This window comes from Rhea pennata, chromosome 1 (genome assembly GCF_028389875.1).
Source record: "Rhea pennata isolate bPtePen1 chromosome 1, bPtePen1.pri, whole genome shotgun sequence".
Lineage (NCBI taxonomy): Eukaryota > Metazoa > Chordata > Aves > Rheiformes > Rheidae > Rhea > Rhea pennata.
In genome coordinates, this window is record NC_084663.1 from 45,169,964 (window position 1) to 45,184,793 (window position 14,830).

General features: G+C 39.0%; 1 protein-coding gene across 1 annotated transcript in view; it reads left to right on the forward strand.

Moving 5' to 3' along the window:
• The window catches only part of TMTC2 (transmembrane O-mannosyltransferase targeting cadherins 2), a 251,582-nt gene that overhangs the window by 157,024 nt on the left and 79,728 nt on the right, over positions 1-14,830 (forward strand). Inside the window, exon 4 of the mRNA XM_062584900.1 lies at positions 4,897-5,011. Within this exon, the coding sequence (XP_062440884.1) occupies positions 4,897-5,011 (115 nt within the window). The remainder of the gene's footprint in view (positions 1-4,896; positions 5,012-14,830) is intronic.

Sequence of the window (14,830 nt, forward strand, 5' to 3'; positions counted from 1 at the left end):
TAATTCTTTAAGATTTGATTCCATCACACTAGTAACTGCTTAAATAACCAGTTCCAAGAAGAAACGCTGAAAAGAAGTCATAACATAATCTGTGGGAAGTATCATAACATCTCAAAATCAGAAGTGTGATTAGCACCATATTCTCCTTGTAATGTTCTCAGGTTTGTGTCATACTATTCTAATGCCTGTTTCTCTGATTTTTCTTGCTCAACAAGTTTACAATGAAGGAAAATAGTAAAATTTTGCACCAACTAGAATATAAATTTCAGATATTGATGCTGTCACCAAAATGAGATTTGTTTGTGTGTTCTTAGAAGAACTGATTTATATAAAAGGTACATACCTTACTTTAATTGACTTGTACATCTTGGAAAGAAAGAAAAGCAAATGAAAAATTGGTGTGAATAGTCTTGGAAACAGTAGAAAGTGTTTAAGAAAAGCAAAAAGAGTCCCATTCAGCTATTTCAGCATCCGAATAAATGCCTCACCAAAAGATAATGACTAGAAATCTCATGAGGTTTTGAGAAGGAAGCATCTTTGGGGCTTTTCAGCATATGTTTGGCACATGTACCTAATCGCCTCCGATAAGCCTGGAAATGTAATAAAAGGAAACAAGGAAGCAAAAATAACTGTTCAGTGAAGTTTTGAGTCATGATGGTTTAGGCACAGAACAGCAGGGGAATCTGGAGGAGCTGCAGTGTTTGTCAACCTGATGTGGGACAAGACTTGTTTTGATAGTCAGCGTTGCTCACAAAGGGGAGAATCTCACGGCACACTAACAGAATCGCGATGTACGTCCGCGCACACTTCTCAAGCGCTGATAATCAGCACTGTTCTTTTTCCACTCTGTTTTTGGCATGATGAGTGATAGCTCCCTCCTTTTTCTCTCCGTGGAGGACTGGAGGGAGGGGGAAAAAGTGTAAAAATACTCTTCAAAAGCCTGTCAGATAAAAATCTACAGATATTTGTGCATTATTTGCTATCCTTTAGTTTATGAAATTAATAGGGTAGGAAGGAGAATCTCGAAACCTCCTTGGGTTAACTTTGTTTCTGATTCTTAGTGAATATCTGCCTTTTTTTTTCCCCCCTAGGAAAACTAAATAGTCAACATATATGATTTTTGATTTACTATCTGAGTGTTTTTCTCTGAAACTTTACTTTGTTCCTTTGTTCTTTCATTCCACTGAATACTATAGTATAATCCTTAATTTGGTAGAAAGGGAAATATTTATTTAAATGAAAATGTTTGCAAACATTCAACTTGCTTGAATTATGAAAACAAGTAAGAAATGGAAATGAAAATTCAACTGTGCTACTTAGTATGATGTGCATCTTAAGATCTGGCATCTTTTCTGCATCTGGCAGATAAGACTGGACAATACTGTTCTTGCTTCGATATTTTTTGTCTTAGTACTTTCATTCAAAACAAGTAACAGAAGCTTGAATATGTTCATCTGTGGTTTTTTGGAATTAATCCTCAGTTCCTATAGGATAGTTCAGAAGTTAATCATGCTAAGTTTTGAAGCTGAAGTTTGTCATGTTCATGTTCATTTTGAAAGCAGTTAAATACTTGAGAACTTGACCCAGTCTCATTGCTAGGTTGCGTAAATGTCATCTTTAAAGTCTGATAGGAATCTATTTTAGTATGTATAAAGTTATACAAATTAATTGCGTGTTTTTCTGCTTAGCATTACATATTTTTTCCTGCTATTTACTTGAGGAAAAAAAAAAAATCTCAAGTGCTCTTTTTCTTCCAAACAGATGTAACTAGTATAGGAGTTCTCAAGCACTTTGAGATTTTTTTTTCCTTTATCATTGGCTTAGAATACAAAAATATGAAATGATATTTTAATTTTTAATATGTCTATTCATGTTGAATATGATCCATGGAAAACTGTGTAATGAAGTGAGGTTTGAGTGGGCTGTTTTCTAGGTGTACTTGATGTGTGAATGTTACCTTTGTTCCCAAGCTATGATGGAGTGTTATTTCTAAAAGACCTGGGACTATTTTGATCTAATAGCTGGTGCGCAGGGAGTTAAACAGCAGGCAAAAAGTAAATATTACAAAATTGTTTCACTCGCAGTTTGCTTGCAGTGTCTTGTGCTAAATAGGCTCTCCATCTTAGGAGGGGTGCTATTGTAATTAAATTGTGGTGTATATGCACCTTAGCATCTTCTGTATTTTTAAAAATTCTATTTTAGTGCAGATTTCAGATATTACAGATTTTATGTGAAAAATATATTAAAAATAAATGGAATAAAAAATCATTAGCCATTATAAATTCCAGAATTACTAATCTAGTCTCTTTACTTATCTTTGAGAATATTCATTTTTATTTTCTTACCATGCCCAGATGGAAAATATTTGAGTGATGAAATTTTTGGGGGGTCACAGACTGCGTTTTTTTCATAGGTATGTGGCTTCATGGCCAGGTATGATTTTGTTTCTGAATACTCATAAAGTTGAACCAATGTTGCTACAGTTTTGCAGGAGAAATTTGGCTTGAGATAAGACTTGGAAAATTAGATGCCTGAGATATAGTTAGTACTTCAGATTCTTCCCCTCTGCCTCCCTCAAGATTAAATTAGTTGCACTATGTAGTTAAATGTTATGCCACATGTTTGCTGGATTTTCTACTTCCTTAGATAAGTAAGGAGTGAGACTTCCTTGAATAGTTGTTGTAGCCTCCCTTCCATATCGACCATCCTCTTTTCTCTCCCTTGTTTACTAACAACCAAAAGAGGATGTGCTTGCTGGAGTTAATAGCTGTTCATAACTTCCAGGGTTATGAATGTGTTCTCCACATATAGAATTTGTCTTACAAATTGTTTCACATAGCTTCACAAACGTCTGGACAGAGCCACTAGATCATTCATTTAACTAATTCTGTATATAAATAGGTGTGAAGGCTTATACTACGTTTTAATAGTTTAAGGAAGCAGACAGACTGTGGGCTCCATATTAGTTTTAATGCTGATTGTGAGATTGTCTTCTTTAGTGTCTGTGTGTATTTTTTTTCCAAATCTTTATTTCCTGCCACTCTGCTACTTCTACTATATCACATTTTCTATATCACATTAAGTTAAAATGATCATTCATAGTTAATGATTTAAAAAGTTCTACAAGTTTAGACAAAAGTCTAAATGGAATAAATTTATAATGTAAGGCAGATTGATATTAAAAACTTGGTGCACAGCAATTTGTCAATTTTGAAGTAAGGTCTGTGCATTGACGAGTATATTAACTCTGTTAAATGCTAACATGTACAGCATTAAATGAAGCCTGTGGGAGAAAAAATTTTACCTTTTACAGTGCTAAAAGGGCATTTTAGTGTAAAGGATGAAAATATGAACTTAAGTATTCATATATACATCCTGTCATTTATGGATCTTCTAGTTGATTGGGAGCAAATGACTTTTCAGTAGGAAAGAGTCACCAAACATCCAAATGTCATATGACGGAGTTGATTCTAGTCATATGAAGTACAAGACTATAATGAAATGATTCACAGAACCAATAGCTTGTTTGCATGCAAAGCATCATGTTTTGGGGAGTGTTTTTTCTTCATCTTTATAAAATGCGTTGTGCAGAGTTGGATGCTGCTATTTTTATGAATCCTAAGAGGATTTGGCCAGTGCTTCCCAGTAATGGTTAGTTTGTTCTGCTCAGAGGGAAATGCTGATTGCTGTTGTTTTTGTCTCTGTGGTGGGATACTTCTGGACCAAACCTCAGCAGCTACAGAAGCAGATAAAGAAGTATATGAAATAATCACCATCCTAGTAATTAGTGTTATGTTAAAACTATGTTGCAAGTTTGTACTACTCAGACTAGGTGGAAGTTCCAGTAGAATGGGCTTTGGGTAACTGGAGAAGCAGAGGTTAATGGCTGTTTGCGCTGATGTTTATGGCTGGTGCATCAGGAGGGAAGAGCAGTTCGCCATGTATTCGTTTTGTGGAAAGGGCGTGCATCGTCTTTCCATTATTCTTGCTCATAAAAAGTACTTGTGAAAGTAGAACTGTTTTATGAAACAACTTTGATGTATTATGAGCATGATGTGATTTTTCATGTACACACATAAACTGTAATTATAATACCAGTTAAATTAGCTTCCTAAATGTTGAATAACATGGCCTATGTTTTATATAAAACACTAGTTCCAGTTTCTTTTGTAAGTGCGCTTTTTGTGCAACTCAGCAACACTTGCAAAAAGAACACATGTGGAGCCTTAAATGTATTTTACCTCAAGTCCTTTATAAATGGGATATAAAAGCATGCTGTATAACATAATAAATTGTATGGAAAGGAACCACATGTTTTCCAAGGAGAAAATGCATTTTAGTGATGTGTGTAGTATGTTTATATCCATATGGCAGGCTTTCAGTCCTGGTTACTTACCTTACTTACTGTGTCATTTGTCAATTTTCATACTTCAGTGAGAGCTGTGTCTACTTTGAGAAGAATTCTTGTGGTTTCGTGTAGACAGGCTGTAAAAAAGCTCAAGCTATGAAGACGCCATAGTTCTACATTGAGCTCTGAGGATTTTTTTTTTTTTAAGAGGTGAAATAAAATAAAATATCCCTTTCCCTTTACTATAGTTTCCCTTTACTAAAGCATTGAGCTATATATTTTGTTTTTAATGCTCCCTTTCCTCTTCCCACCCAAAAGCTGCATGTACTCAGGATGTATGCACATCGTTGCTGCAAAATGGAAGTCTGACAGTAAGATGTAATGATACAGAATAACAGGGAAAAAAGCAAATACTGCCCCCTCCGCTTTTCCTAAAGAAGGTTTCTTTGTGGGGTTTGTCTCCCCACGGAGGTTCCTGGCGCTCGGGTCCCGTGTGCGGTGTGGTTGGACTGTCGCTCTTTCTGAATCCTGTTTTCTCCTCTTGGCAGCATGGGGTAACCTGGGAAACGTTCTCAAGAGCCAGAGCAAGATCTCCGAAGCCGAAGCCGCCTATAGAAATGCCCTGTACTACCGCAGCAACATGGCTGATATGCTTTACAACTTGTGAGTGTGCGCGGCGGCTGGCGGGGGGTCGGGTGGCCCGCGAGACCGGCGGCGAGGGGAGCTCGTGGCTGTGGGCGCTGGAGACGGAGGTGCTGGGAGCTGTTGCTTGGTGGCAGCCGTCCCCGTAATCACGCTCCTTAAACCCGGGGGCACGCAGGACCTGGTTTTTTATCCATGTTTTCATATAGTTGAGGTTGCTGTTCTGGTTTGGAGCGGGCAAATCCCGAAGGTGTGGGTTCGTACAGGCAAAACGCAGAGATCCTTCTGGACGGTCGATTCAGGAAGTGCAGATGAGAGAAATGCACCATCTGTTTGTGACCCTGTGAAAATACCAAAGTGGTACTTAGCCTTTTTTTTTTTTTTTTAAGTACTGGGATGAGGAATGAGCCTAATGCCTTGTAGCGTGAGCCAGTCCCACTCGGTTAGTTCCAGAGATCTGAAATGTTAAAATAGTTAAATAATTTTCTTCTTTGGCTGAGTCTAAAGCAGCGTAGCTTCAAGAAGTTTAACTACTAGAATTTAAATGTGTAGTAGGTAGGCAAGAGAGTAAATACCGTGAGCGGCAAAACAGTTCCACAGAGGGTGAAATACTTCCCGGCACGACAGTGCTGCCGCGCGAAGTCGTGCACCCGGGAGCTGCTTTGTGACGACTCGCTCGTCTTTGCTGGGGAGGGGGGTCGCGCCGCGCGGCAACGTGGGTCCCTTCTGTTTGCGCCTCGCGGACCTTCTGCTCAGAATTCAAATGGCCATCTACAATATCTAGAAATTTAATTTTCCTTAGTAGGCTTGCATTAACTTTTAAAGGAGAAGTTGCCTATTTCGTTAATTTGCCTTACAGTTAAACACACTGGGAACTTTCCTTCATCTTTTTTTTTTTTTTTTTCAAAATAATTTAATGCTAGAATATCTGTTCAGAAAAGAAAACTCTCTATTTATCTATAAATGTATTTCAATATAATAGTACTATTTTTTATTAATATATGCATATGCACATATATGTGTGTGTGTATAAATAAACACACAGTTTTGCCTTTGTTAGGCAATGGGGAGTGTGAAGAAACACACCACTTTTAAGAATCTGTTTCTCATCTCTTTCTCAGTTATTTTTAAAGAAATAACTTGCAAACCCATCAGGAGATTGTAAGAAAAAAAAAAAAAGACTAGATTGATGCTCCTAAATTTCTCGTATGCCATTTATTTGGAGGATGAAAATTATAACTATTAAAATTTTTCGTATGCCTACTCAGTACCTTTTGTCTCTTGCTCAGTCAGTGTCATAAAGGGAACCTGAAGTTAATACTAGGGTAGAAAGACAGAAAAGGGTTGAGAGGTAAAAACAAGGATATAAAAGAAAACAGATTTCAGTATTTTTGCTGTTCAGAGAAAAAGCTGATAATCTTATGATAATGATAAGCTTTCCATTTGATACACAAAATATATGCCTCTGTAGGATATTTCTATTGAATAGAAAGTTTCTTGGAATTCTACTGCGTTTGTTTAAAAGGAGTTTAACTGAAGTGACGGATGGGCTATATAGGGAATGAAGTTGTGTATATGTATGCATATGCAAAAAGGATCTCTAATTTTTATCGTATATCTTACAGTATAAACTTCTTTCTTTAAAAAAAACAAAAAACAAAACCGCAACTTATTCCACAAAAATGAAAAAAAATCTTACTGTGATGTTATTTTAACTCTTCTTTTTCATTATGCAGCTTCTATTTTTCTGTGTTGGATACTTTCACACCTAACATACAAACTAGATAGTGAGTGAAGTAAACGTTGATATTGTGGGACCCCAGACTTAAGCATAAACTCCGAAGGGCTCTTTTGTAAGTTCAACCCAACCTTGGCATGCAGTTCTTTAGGAGCCTTTTACAGAAAAATACCTTAGGACTGTACTCTGTGAAAGCATGTCTTGTCATGTGCTTACAAGAGCCAGTTAGGTTTATGGTTTCTGTTTTTTAGTACATGCCTTTAAAATTAAAACATCATTTAATATAGCTTTATAAAGAACGTACCCCTCCAGTCATTTCTGATTACTAGATTTGGGGCATAATAGACTCTAACTATATTTTGCCCTCTTTTTTACATACTCTTCCTTTTTTCTCAACATTTATGCAACAGTATTTGATACAAATTAATGCCTGCAGCCCAGTGTTCATATACTGCAATGACAAATCAATGTGCTGTCTGACTGGGGAACAAACTATTAGGGTTTGACTCAATTAATTAATTAATTTTCTTTGAGCTGTAATCAGAGATAAACTGTACAAACAGAAGAACTTGCTGATATTTCTTTCTGTCTTCTCTTTCAAGAAGCTGTCTTCCACTAAGATGTGCTGTTGACTTAACAGTTTTTTTTTTTTAATGCACTAAAACTTAGAAAATATAGCAGGTTAGATAATGGCTGCTTTCAGTATTTTCTTTTCCTGACTGTTACAGCTTATGGCTCAGAGTCACGTCTACTTTTGCCATTCAGGACAATTTAAACTGCATAAATTTAGAGTTCAGAGCAATTATAAAATCTGCATTGGAAAGTTTGCCTGGTTCAGAACATGTAATTTCCTGTTTTGTTCAAACATGACAATTACGTAGCCATAAATAAATTCCTAAATTTCTGAAGAACAGCAAACATGTAATAGAGACTAAATGATAAGGTACTTAATGTGGAGAAAGAGGATAAAAATAATATGAATCATCAGTTATATATGTTACAGAGAACTATTTCAGAAAATGAGCAGACCTTGACACACTCTAATTTACTGGCAAGATTTTTTTTTCGGTTCTACCTTCTCTTTATCTACTGGCTACCTAGGAAATAAGATAGATTGTAACCCAATGTGCATCTTTAATGAAGGATTTTTTTTAAATAAAGTTTTTACTGACTTTTTAAGGATGTGTTTGTGGTTCATCACAACCTTGGGCATATGTTAAAATGGATTTGTTCTGCTGAGGCTTTCTTGAGTCCAAATACGTTCAAGTGAAGCCGACTGTGACCCCGGCTATTCTGAGGATAAGATCATTGACCTGGAATTTAGGAAATTTGAGTTTAGGTTAAGGACTTGCATTCTTCTCTGGAAGCTTGTTCACAGAAAGTCCTATGGGAAAACTCAGAGGGTAAATTCCTGGCACTTCTGAAACTCGTTTAGATTTTTAGTACCAACTTTGGTGGAGTGAAGATTTCATTTGATGTTTTATATTATAGATAGAGAATATAGATAGAGAATATATTACAATATGATTTTTAAAAGGTAGTTCGTGCTTCAAAAACACATACTAAGTGCACCCCCTGTAAGAACCTCCCTGACATCTTGAGACTGCACTGCAGATAACTTTTACAAATAAATCTCAAAGCTATGATTACATAGCTGATTTCAGCCAGATTTCATAAGGTGATAAATCCAGCAAAATCTGAAATTTCTTCTTATGCTTCACTTTTTTTCTTTTACTTCTTGTTTTTGAAACTTCCATCTATTTTATTATTGTAAAGGACCAAGGACAGAGCTATAGAAAAATATTATTTGTTCTCCCAAACTAGGCAATGTTTAGTAGATTAAAAAGAAACTAGTTTATTTTGGCTGTTTAGTGTTTCTTGCATTGTGACTGTTTTCTAAAGCTCATGGGTTTTTTTTTGTTTCACGTTGCTTCTAATTACTGCCCGAAGTCAAATTGCTTTTCAGTTTGAAGACAGTTTTTTGATATATAATTTCATTTGCGTGTGGGCCTAGTTCTGGTTAGAGTATTCTTGTATCATCTGTACTTGTAATTGATGTTAATTTGAGTTTTTCAGCAGAATTCAAGTATGTTCGCTATCTTGTACACATTGAATATGCTTTTAAAATGGTAGTAATTAATGGGTATTAATGTTGAGTTTTCAGAAGATATTATGCTCCATAGATGATAAAATTCTACTGAATACTTGTCCTCTTGTGCTTTTTCCTCCCTGCACATATCTCGTCTTGACTTTAGTGATATAGGTCTGCATGTACAAGACTGTTATTCAAATAATTTAATTTCTTTGAATGAGTTCAATGTATACTTTTTCATAAATTTTACTTTGGCAAGCTTAGGGTATTACCTCAATAAATGAAGGGTTTTTTTAGATTTCTTTTAGGTAACAGTCTTTAATAATAACTGAAATTTTAATTCTGTAAAGTCTTTAATTGCAGTAGCATCTTATAGGCAAGCTTTAACTCTACATCCGTGGGTGAAATCTCTGTAAATCAATACAAGCAAAATTCTTCCTTGCCTCTTGCAGCTAGCCTACCTGACATCTGCAGTTGTGTTCCCACTCCCACTGCCTTTCTAAAAGCTGGCGTGAGAGGCTTCTTTGCTGAGTTTAGAGTTGAAAAGTCCTAAAAGCCCCTTCAGCTACTACCCTGTGACGAACCTGTCCCAGGCAGAGGTGATGTACCACTTTACGTGGTAGGAAATGAGTGAGGGCCCAGTTCCTCTTCCTCGACACACAGAGGTTTTAATAATCCATGATGTTATGTTAAAAAACAAGGGAGGATGTGTTGCCTGCTATCTCAGTACTTGGTTATTTTTTCTGAGCAGCAAATGCAAACCAGGTACAAACCTATTTGGAACTGATCCATGCTTTGCATGCCAGTTCTTCACATACCGAAACCAGCAGCAGCAATCTGCATCTTACTGTAATCGCAGCTGTCTATACGATGTCTCCGCGTACGGCGCAGTTGGCTCTTGAGGTGGCACCCGAAGGCAAGTGAGGTGAGCAGCACTGCCCTGCAGTACACAGCTCTGCTACACAGCTCTGCTCCTGAGCTCTTCCTCAGGCTCTAGCGTGGCAAGAAGCACAAGCTTTTCTGTGCATTTTGTTCCATCCATCCATGACCTGGCCATTCAATTACACTTTTCAAAATGTGAAATTGAGGTGGCTTATAGTCCCCTCCACCCCCCTTTATAAGCTTTGTCCACACAGCTGAGTTCAATTTATCTTACCACATGAGGAGAATAATTTCCTGACTCTGGAAGGCATTGCAATTTAATTTCAGAAGAGGCTTCTGCCCAGCTCTGGCACTGTACTGCCTGCTGGGGCCCATCATGTGGATATAGGCACCTTGTCTGAGGCATGTTGGCCCAGCACGCAACTGCCCACCAATGCTGGAGGGCAGGAGCAAAGCTGCTCGCCTTCCCTAGGGCAGCCTCCGTCCGTCAAGGAAGCCGGGGGGGGGGGAGGGAGCATGAGTGATGGTGCATTTCTGAAATGGTAGTAATCTCAACTGAGTTGCCCCAGTAGTAGGGAAGGGGGAGGAGAAAAAAGGGGAATTATATGTGGCAACCAGTTTGCTTGCATTTGAAGGCTCTTCTGTAGAATTGCTAGACAGTGATAGCGCTGTTACTGTTACCTGAAAAGCTTGAGATTTTTTGCAGGGGGAAGGTCTTTTTTATGGATTATGGAGGTTATGGATTACTCTGCTTGATGAGATCTGCAAAGGGAATGGTCATTCCGTGTTATTGCTTACTGTATGGCTTGTGCTTGGGTTCTTATTGATTAAAAGAGTAGGATCTATGTGCCATTTATGCGTTTGTTAACAGGATGCTATTGGAAAGCACAACCCATGTTTTGTGCTCATACTGTTCCTTAGTGACTGCCTTGGTTGTTATTAGGACCAAATTGTAGATCCTTACAAAAAGTTGACGCTCACTCAGTTTAGTAGTTAAATGGCTCGACTGTTAAAAAACAAAATCCCACCCAAAACACAAAGCGTTGACTGAAGAACTTCATGTACTGGGTGGCTGCAGCATCCCTGCCCACCTTTCTGTAGCCTGGTTGTGCAAATGAAAATGCAAGAGTTGCCTTAAGGTGGCAAGGCACATCCTTTCTTCCTACATGGCTAGAGAGGGAATATATGGGAATAGAAGAGGCTTTTCTTCCCTTTTCCACTTATTGATCCATACAGCATCTAGGTAAATGTAGTTTTCTGTGGACAGTCCCACCTGAAATCAGTGGGATGGATGTATATTCAGGCAGTGTATGTATATTGAGGCAACAAAGTGTGATGATGGCAAAACAGTAACTAATGGGCCCTGTAAGTGTTTCAGTAAGGTATGCGTTTACCTTGATGACAGTTATGTTTCCTTTGTATTATACTTGGTCGGTTATACCGGCGTTAGTCACTGAGGAATTTGCTCTTTAAGTAGACCAGCTGGCTTTAATAGGACTACACCAGGAAGAAGTTAATATGTAACCTGAGTAAAAGTGGAAGACTGCCTACCCACTGTTTGTGTTTTGAGCCTGCTTTTCAGGCTCAAAAACTCAGAGTTTTGTGTCATTGGTATTTAGTGACTTTAGGTCAAAATCAAGACAGAGAGTGAGGACAGGAAGGTTTCTCAAGTTGTTGGTGAAGCAAAATAGGCAAAGGTTGGCAGCTTAAAGAGTTCAGGAGAATTGCATGAAACAGCTCATTTTGGGTGAATGCTCTGCTCCATGTGTATTCGGATAGGCAGTCCTATCTATAGATGTGATGTGCATCAGTTCTAGCTACAAAAACGTGCTTCCAATTCCCCCCCCCTCAGATTAGGGGGGCGGGGGGGGAAAGGGATCTTGAAAGACTTTCTGAGCACTGGGTGAAGTCTGCTGCTGCTGCAGCAGTTAGCTCATATCTTCCATTTCACAAATGAGTCATACTGCACTGTAAAATCAGCTGGAAGCAGTGTGGGCAAAAAAAAAAAATAAAAATAAAATAAAAAAATCCTGTCTTAAGGCTGTTCCAGAATCTTGCTGCTGTGATAGATAGGACTTGTCTCCCAATTCATCCTAAATTAATTCATACTGAATCTATATACATTTGTTTTGGAATCCTGTTGTTTAAATAGCTTTTTTCTTTTCCAGATTTCTAGAAAGAAACTTTATTCCTCCACAAGACCTGTTTTACTAGGCTAAAAGAGCCATTCACTTGTTTGATTGCCTTTTCATTGGCTTTCTATTTTCCCCGTTATGTGACTAAATATCTTTTGAACAAAATTTGCATGTTTAAATTAACTTTTTAATTTGTGCCTTTCCTCTGGGAGATGAACTGGAGGGGAAAAACATTTTTTTGAACTGCAAATTTGAAGTAACTGGTCCTTCGCTTGTTCGGAGTGAGAGAGATGTTGTCATTTAGTAATGCTGTGCTATTTGTTTAGCTCAGTTTTCTTAGCAACTGTAGGAAACTTATTAAAAAGTGCCAGAAGCCTTTAAGATCATCTTCATTCATCCAAATTTGCCACTTGAGCTTACTGTGTTATATCAAGTGTATTTCAAGGATGTTCTTTCCTTTGCTCATTCTAGCATGAGGAAGAAGAAAGGCTTTGTGTCTTTTTAACTAAAAAGGAGGGAGTTAATGCGAGCCAATCGCTCTGTTCCACCACTGGCTTGTGTTCAGTGCTTTGCACTGTATCTCTTGTGTATCCTTTCCCTCCGTTCCTCATCCTCTCTGCCAGCCTTCTCCAAAGGGGAATGGTCATTTTGGAGTGAGGAGAAAAAAAAAAAAAAAAAAAGAGTGAGAGAGAGAGAGAAAGGGAATGGCATATAAGGAACAGACTCACTCCTGTCTATGAGAGGAACTTCCTTTTTCAGTCATCTGTCCTGGCTGCTGCATGGATTTAGCTATTCAATATCCCACGGTACTCACAAGATGTGAACTCCAACTGAGGCATGTTCTTCCTTTTCTTCTAAAAGTTAGTCATTCAGAGCTTTTTTTTCTTTTTCTTTTTTTCTTTCTTTTTTTTCTTTCTTTTTTTTTTTTCTTTTTGCATTTACTGTAAACAAGCGAAGAAGCGAAGCGGCAATGTGATTACCAATCCTCTACTTTGAAAAGAAATTGAGTAGAACTACTTATTTGTACATATGTATTTGTTAAACTTGATAAATGCCCCTGAGCATTATGCATGTTTTTAAAAAAAACTTCAAAGTAATAATGCGTAATAGTAAGCATGGCAAAGAGTTTAGATTGTCTGACAGAACTTCTGTACATCCACTGTCAATCATCTTAAAAGGAAGTTTTGCAGTTTTCTACTTGAACTTCTGGAAGTTTTGGAACTTTCAAGTTTTGTCACTCATGCATTTTTATAAGGACACTTCAGTTTTAGTGACTTTAGAGTATTTTTGAGATCTTTGAAATTCTTTAGAGGAAGGTAGTAAACGCATTTGGGAGTAAGACAGAGAAGGCATATCTAACTTTGCTATCATGGCTTTGGCCTCGGGTCTAAAGTGACAGAGAGTCTAAAATGAACTACAATGAAGCAGGAAGTATTTTTTCAGCAAAATCACCCATACTGAGCCTAGGTCTGATGGGGAAGGAAAGTTATTGCTGTAACTTAGACTGCAGAGGACAGCAGTGTCCTGTAGTGATTGATTGGGTGGGACCTCTCTGCTCTTTCAGAAAGGACACCAAGTCCTGACCCAAATTATGGCAGTATTTGCTCTGATGGCCTCTTTGCAGCCATATCTGAAGGATGTACTCCTCTTTGACATTCCCGCCCCAAGCACATCTCCTTGCCACGTGTTTATCTTGACAACTGTGGACAATTTTCAGGACTGGCTGCATTGAGAGGCAGCCTCAGGACTTGCTGTCTGCTACTTTAATGCAGCAGGAGCATAACAGGCGAGATCTCTGCTCTACTCCCAATGCGGTGGACTCTGGTCTACTCCCAATGCTGCCCTTCCCTCACAGGCCTCCGTGTCTCAGCTGAGAAAGTCCTGCACAGCTTGGCAAGGTTGTCTCAGAACTAGACACAGTACTCGAGATGAGGCCTCCCCAGGGCTGAGTAGAGTGGCAGGATCACCTCCCTGGATCTGCTGGCAACACTCTTCCTAATGCACCCCAGGAGACCATTGGCCTTCTTGGCCACAAGGGCACATTTCTGGCTCACACTCAACCTGTCATCCACCAGTACTCCCAGGTCCTTCTCTGCAGAGCTGCTCTCCAGAAGGTCAGCCCCCAGCTTGTACTGGTGCCTAGGGTTCCAAAATTCCAAAACTTATTTTTGCCTGGGTGCAGGACTCTGCACTTGCCCTGGTTGAACCTCATGAGGTTCCTCTCCACCCAACTCTCCAGCCTGGCCAGGTCTCTCTGAATGGCAGCACAGCCCTCAGGTGTGTCAGCCACTCCTTCCAGCTTGGTATCATCAGCAGACTTGCTGAGGATGCACTCACTCCCTTCGTCCAGGTCATTGATGAAAAGTTGAACAGGATGGGACCCAGTACTGAGCCCTGGGGAACTCCCATTAGCTGCAGGCGTTCAACTATACTCTGTGTCACTAATCACAGCCCTCTGAGGTCTGCCTTTCAGCCAGTTTTCAATCCACCTCACTGTCCACTCATCTGACCTGCACTTCCTGGGCTTACCTATGAGAATGTTTTGGGAGACAGTATCGAAAGCCTTGCTGGAGTCAAGTTCGACAATAGCCATTGCTTTTGCTTCATCGACCCAGCTAGTCATTCCATCCTAGAAGGCTATCAGATGGGTTAAGCATGATTTCCCCTTGCTGAATCCATGCTGGCTACTCCTGATCACCTTCTTTTCCTCCATATGCCGGGAGATGACATCCAGAATGAGCTGTTCCATCACCTTTCCAGGGATGGAGGTGAGGCTGACTGGCCTGTAATTTCCTGAGTCCTCCTTCTTGCCCTTTGTAAAGACTGGAGTGACATTAACTGTCTTGAAGTCCTCAGGCAGCTCTCCAGTTCTCCATGACCTTTCAAAGATGATGGAGAGTAGCCTACCAATAATACCACCAGTTCCCTCAGCATTCATGGGTGCATCCTGTCAGGCCCATGAATTTATGGATGTCAGGTTTGCCTAGAAGATC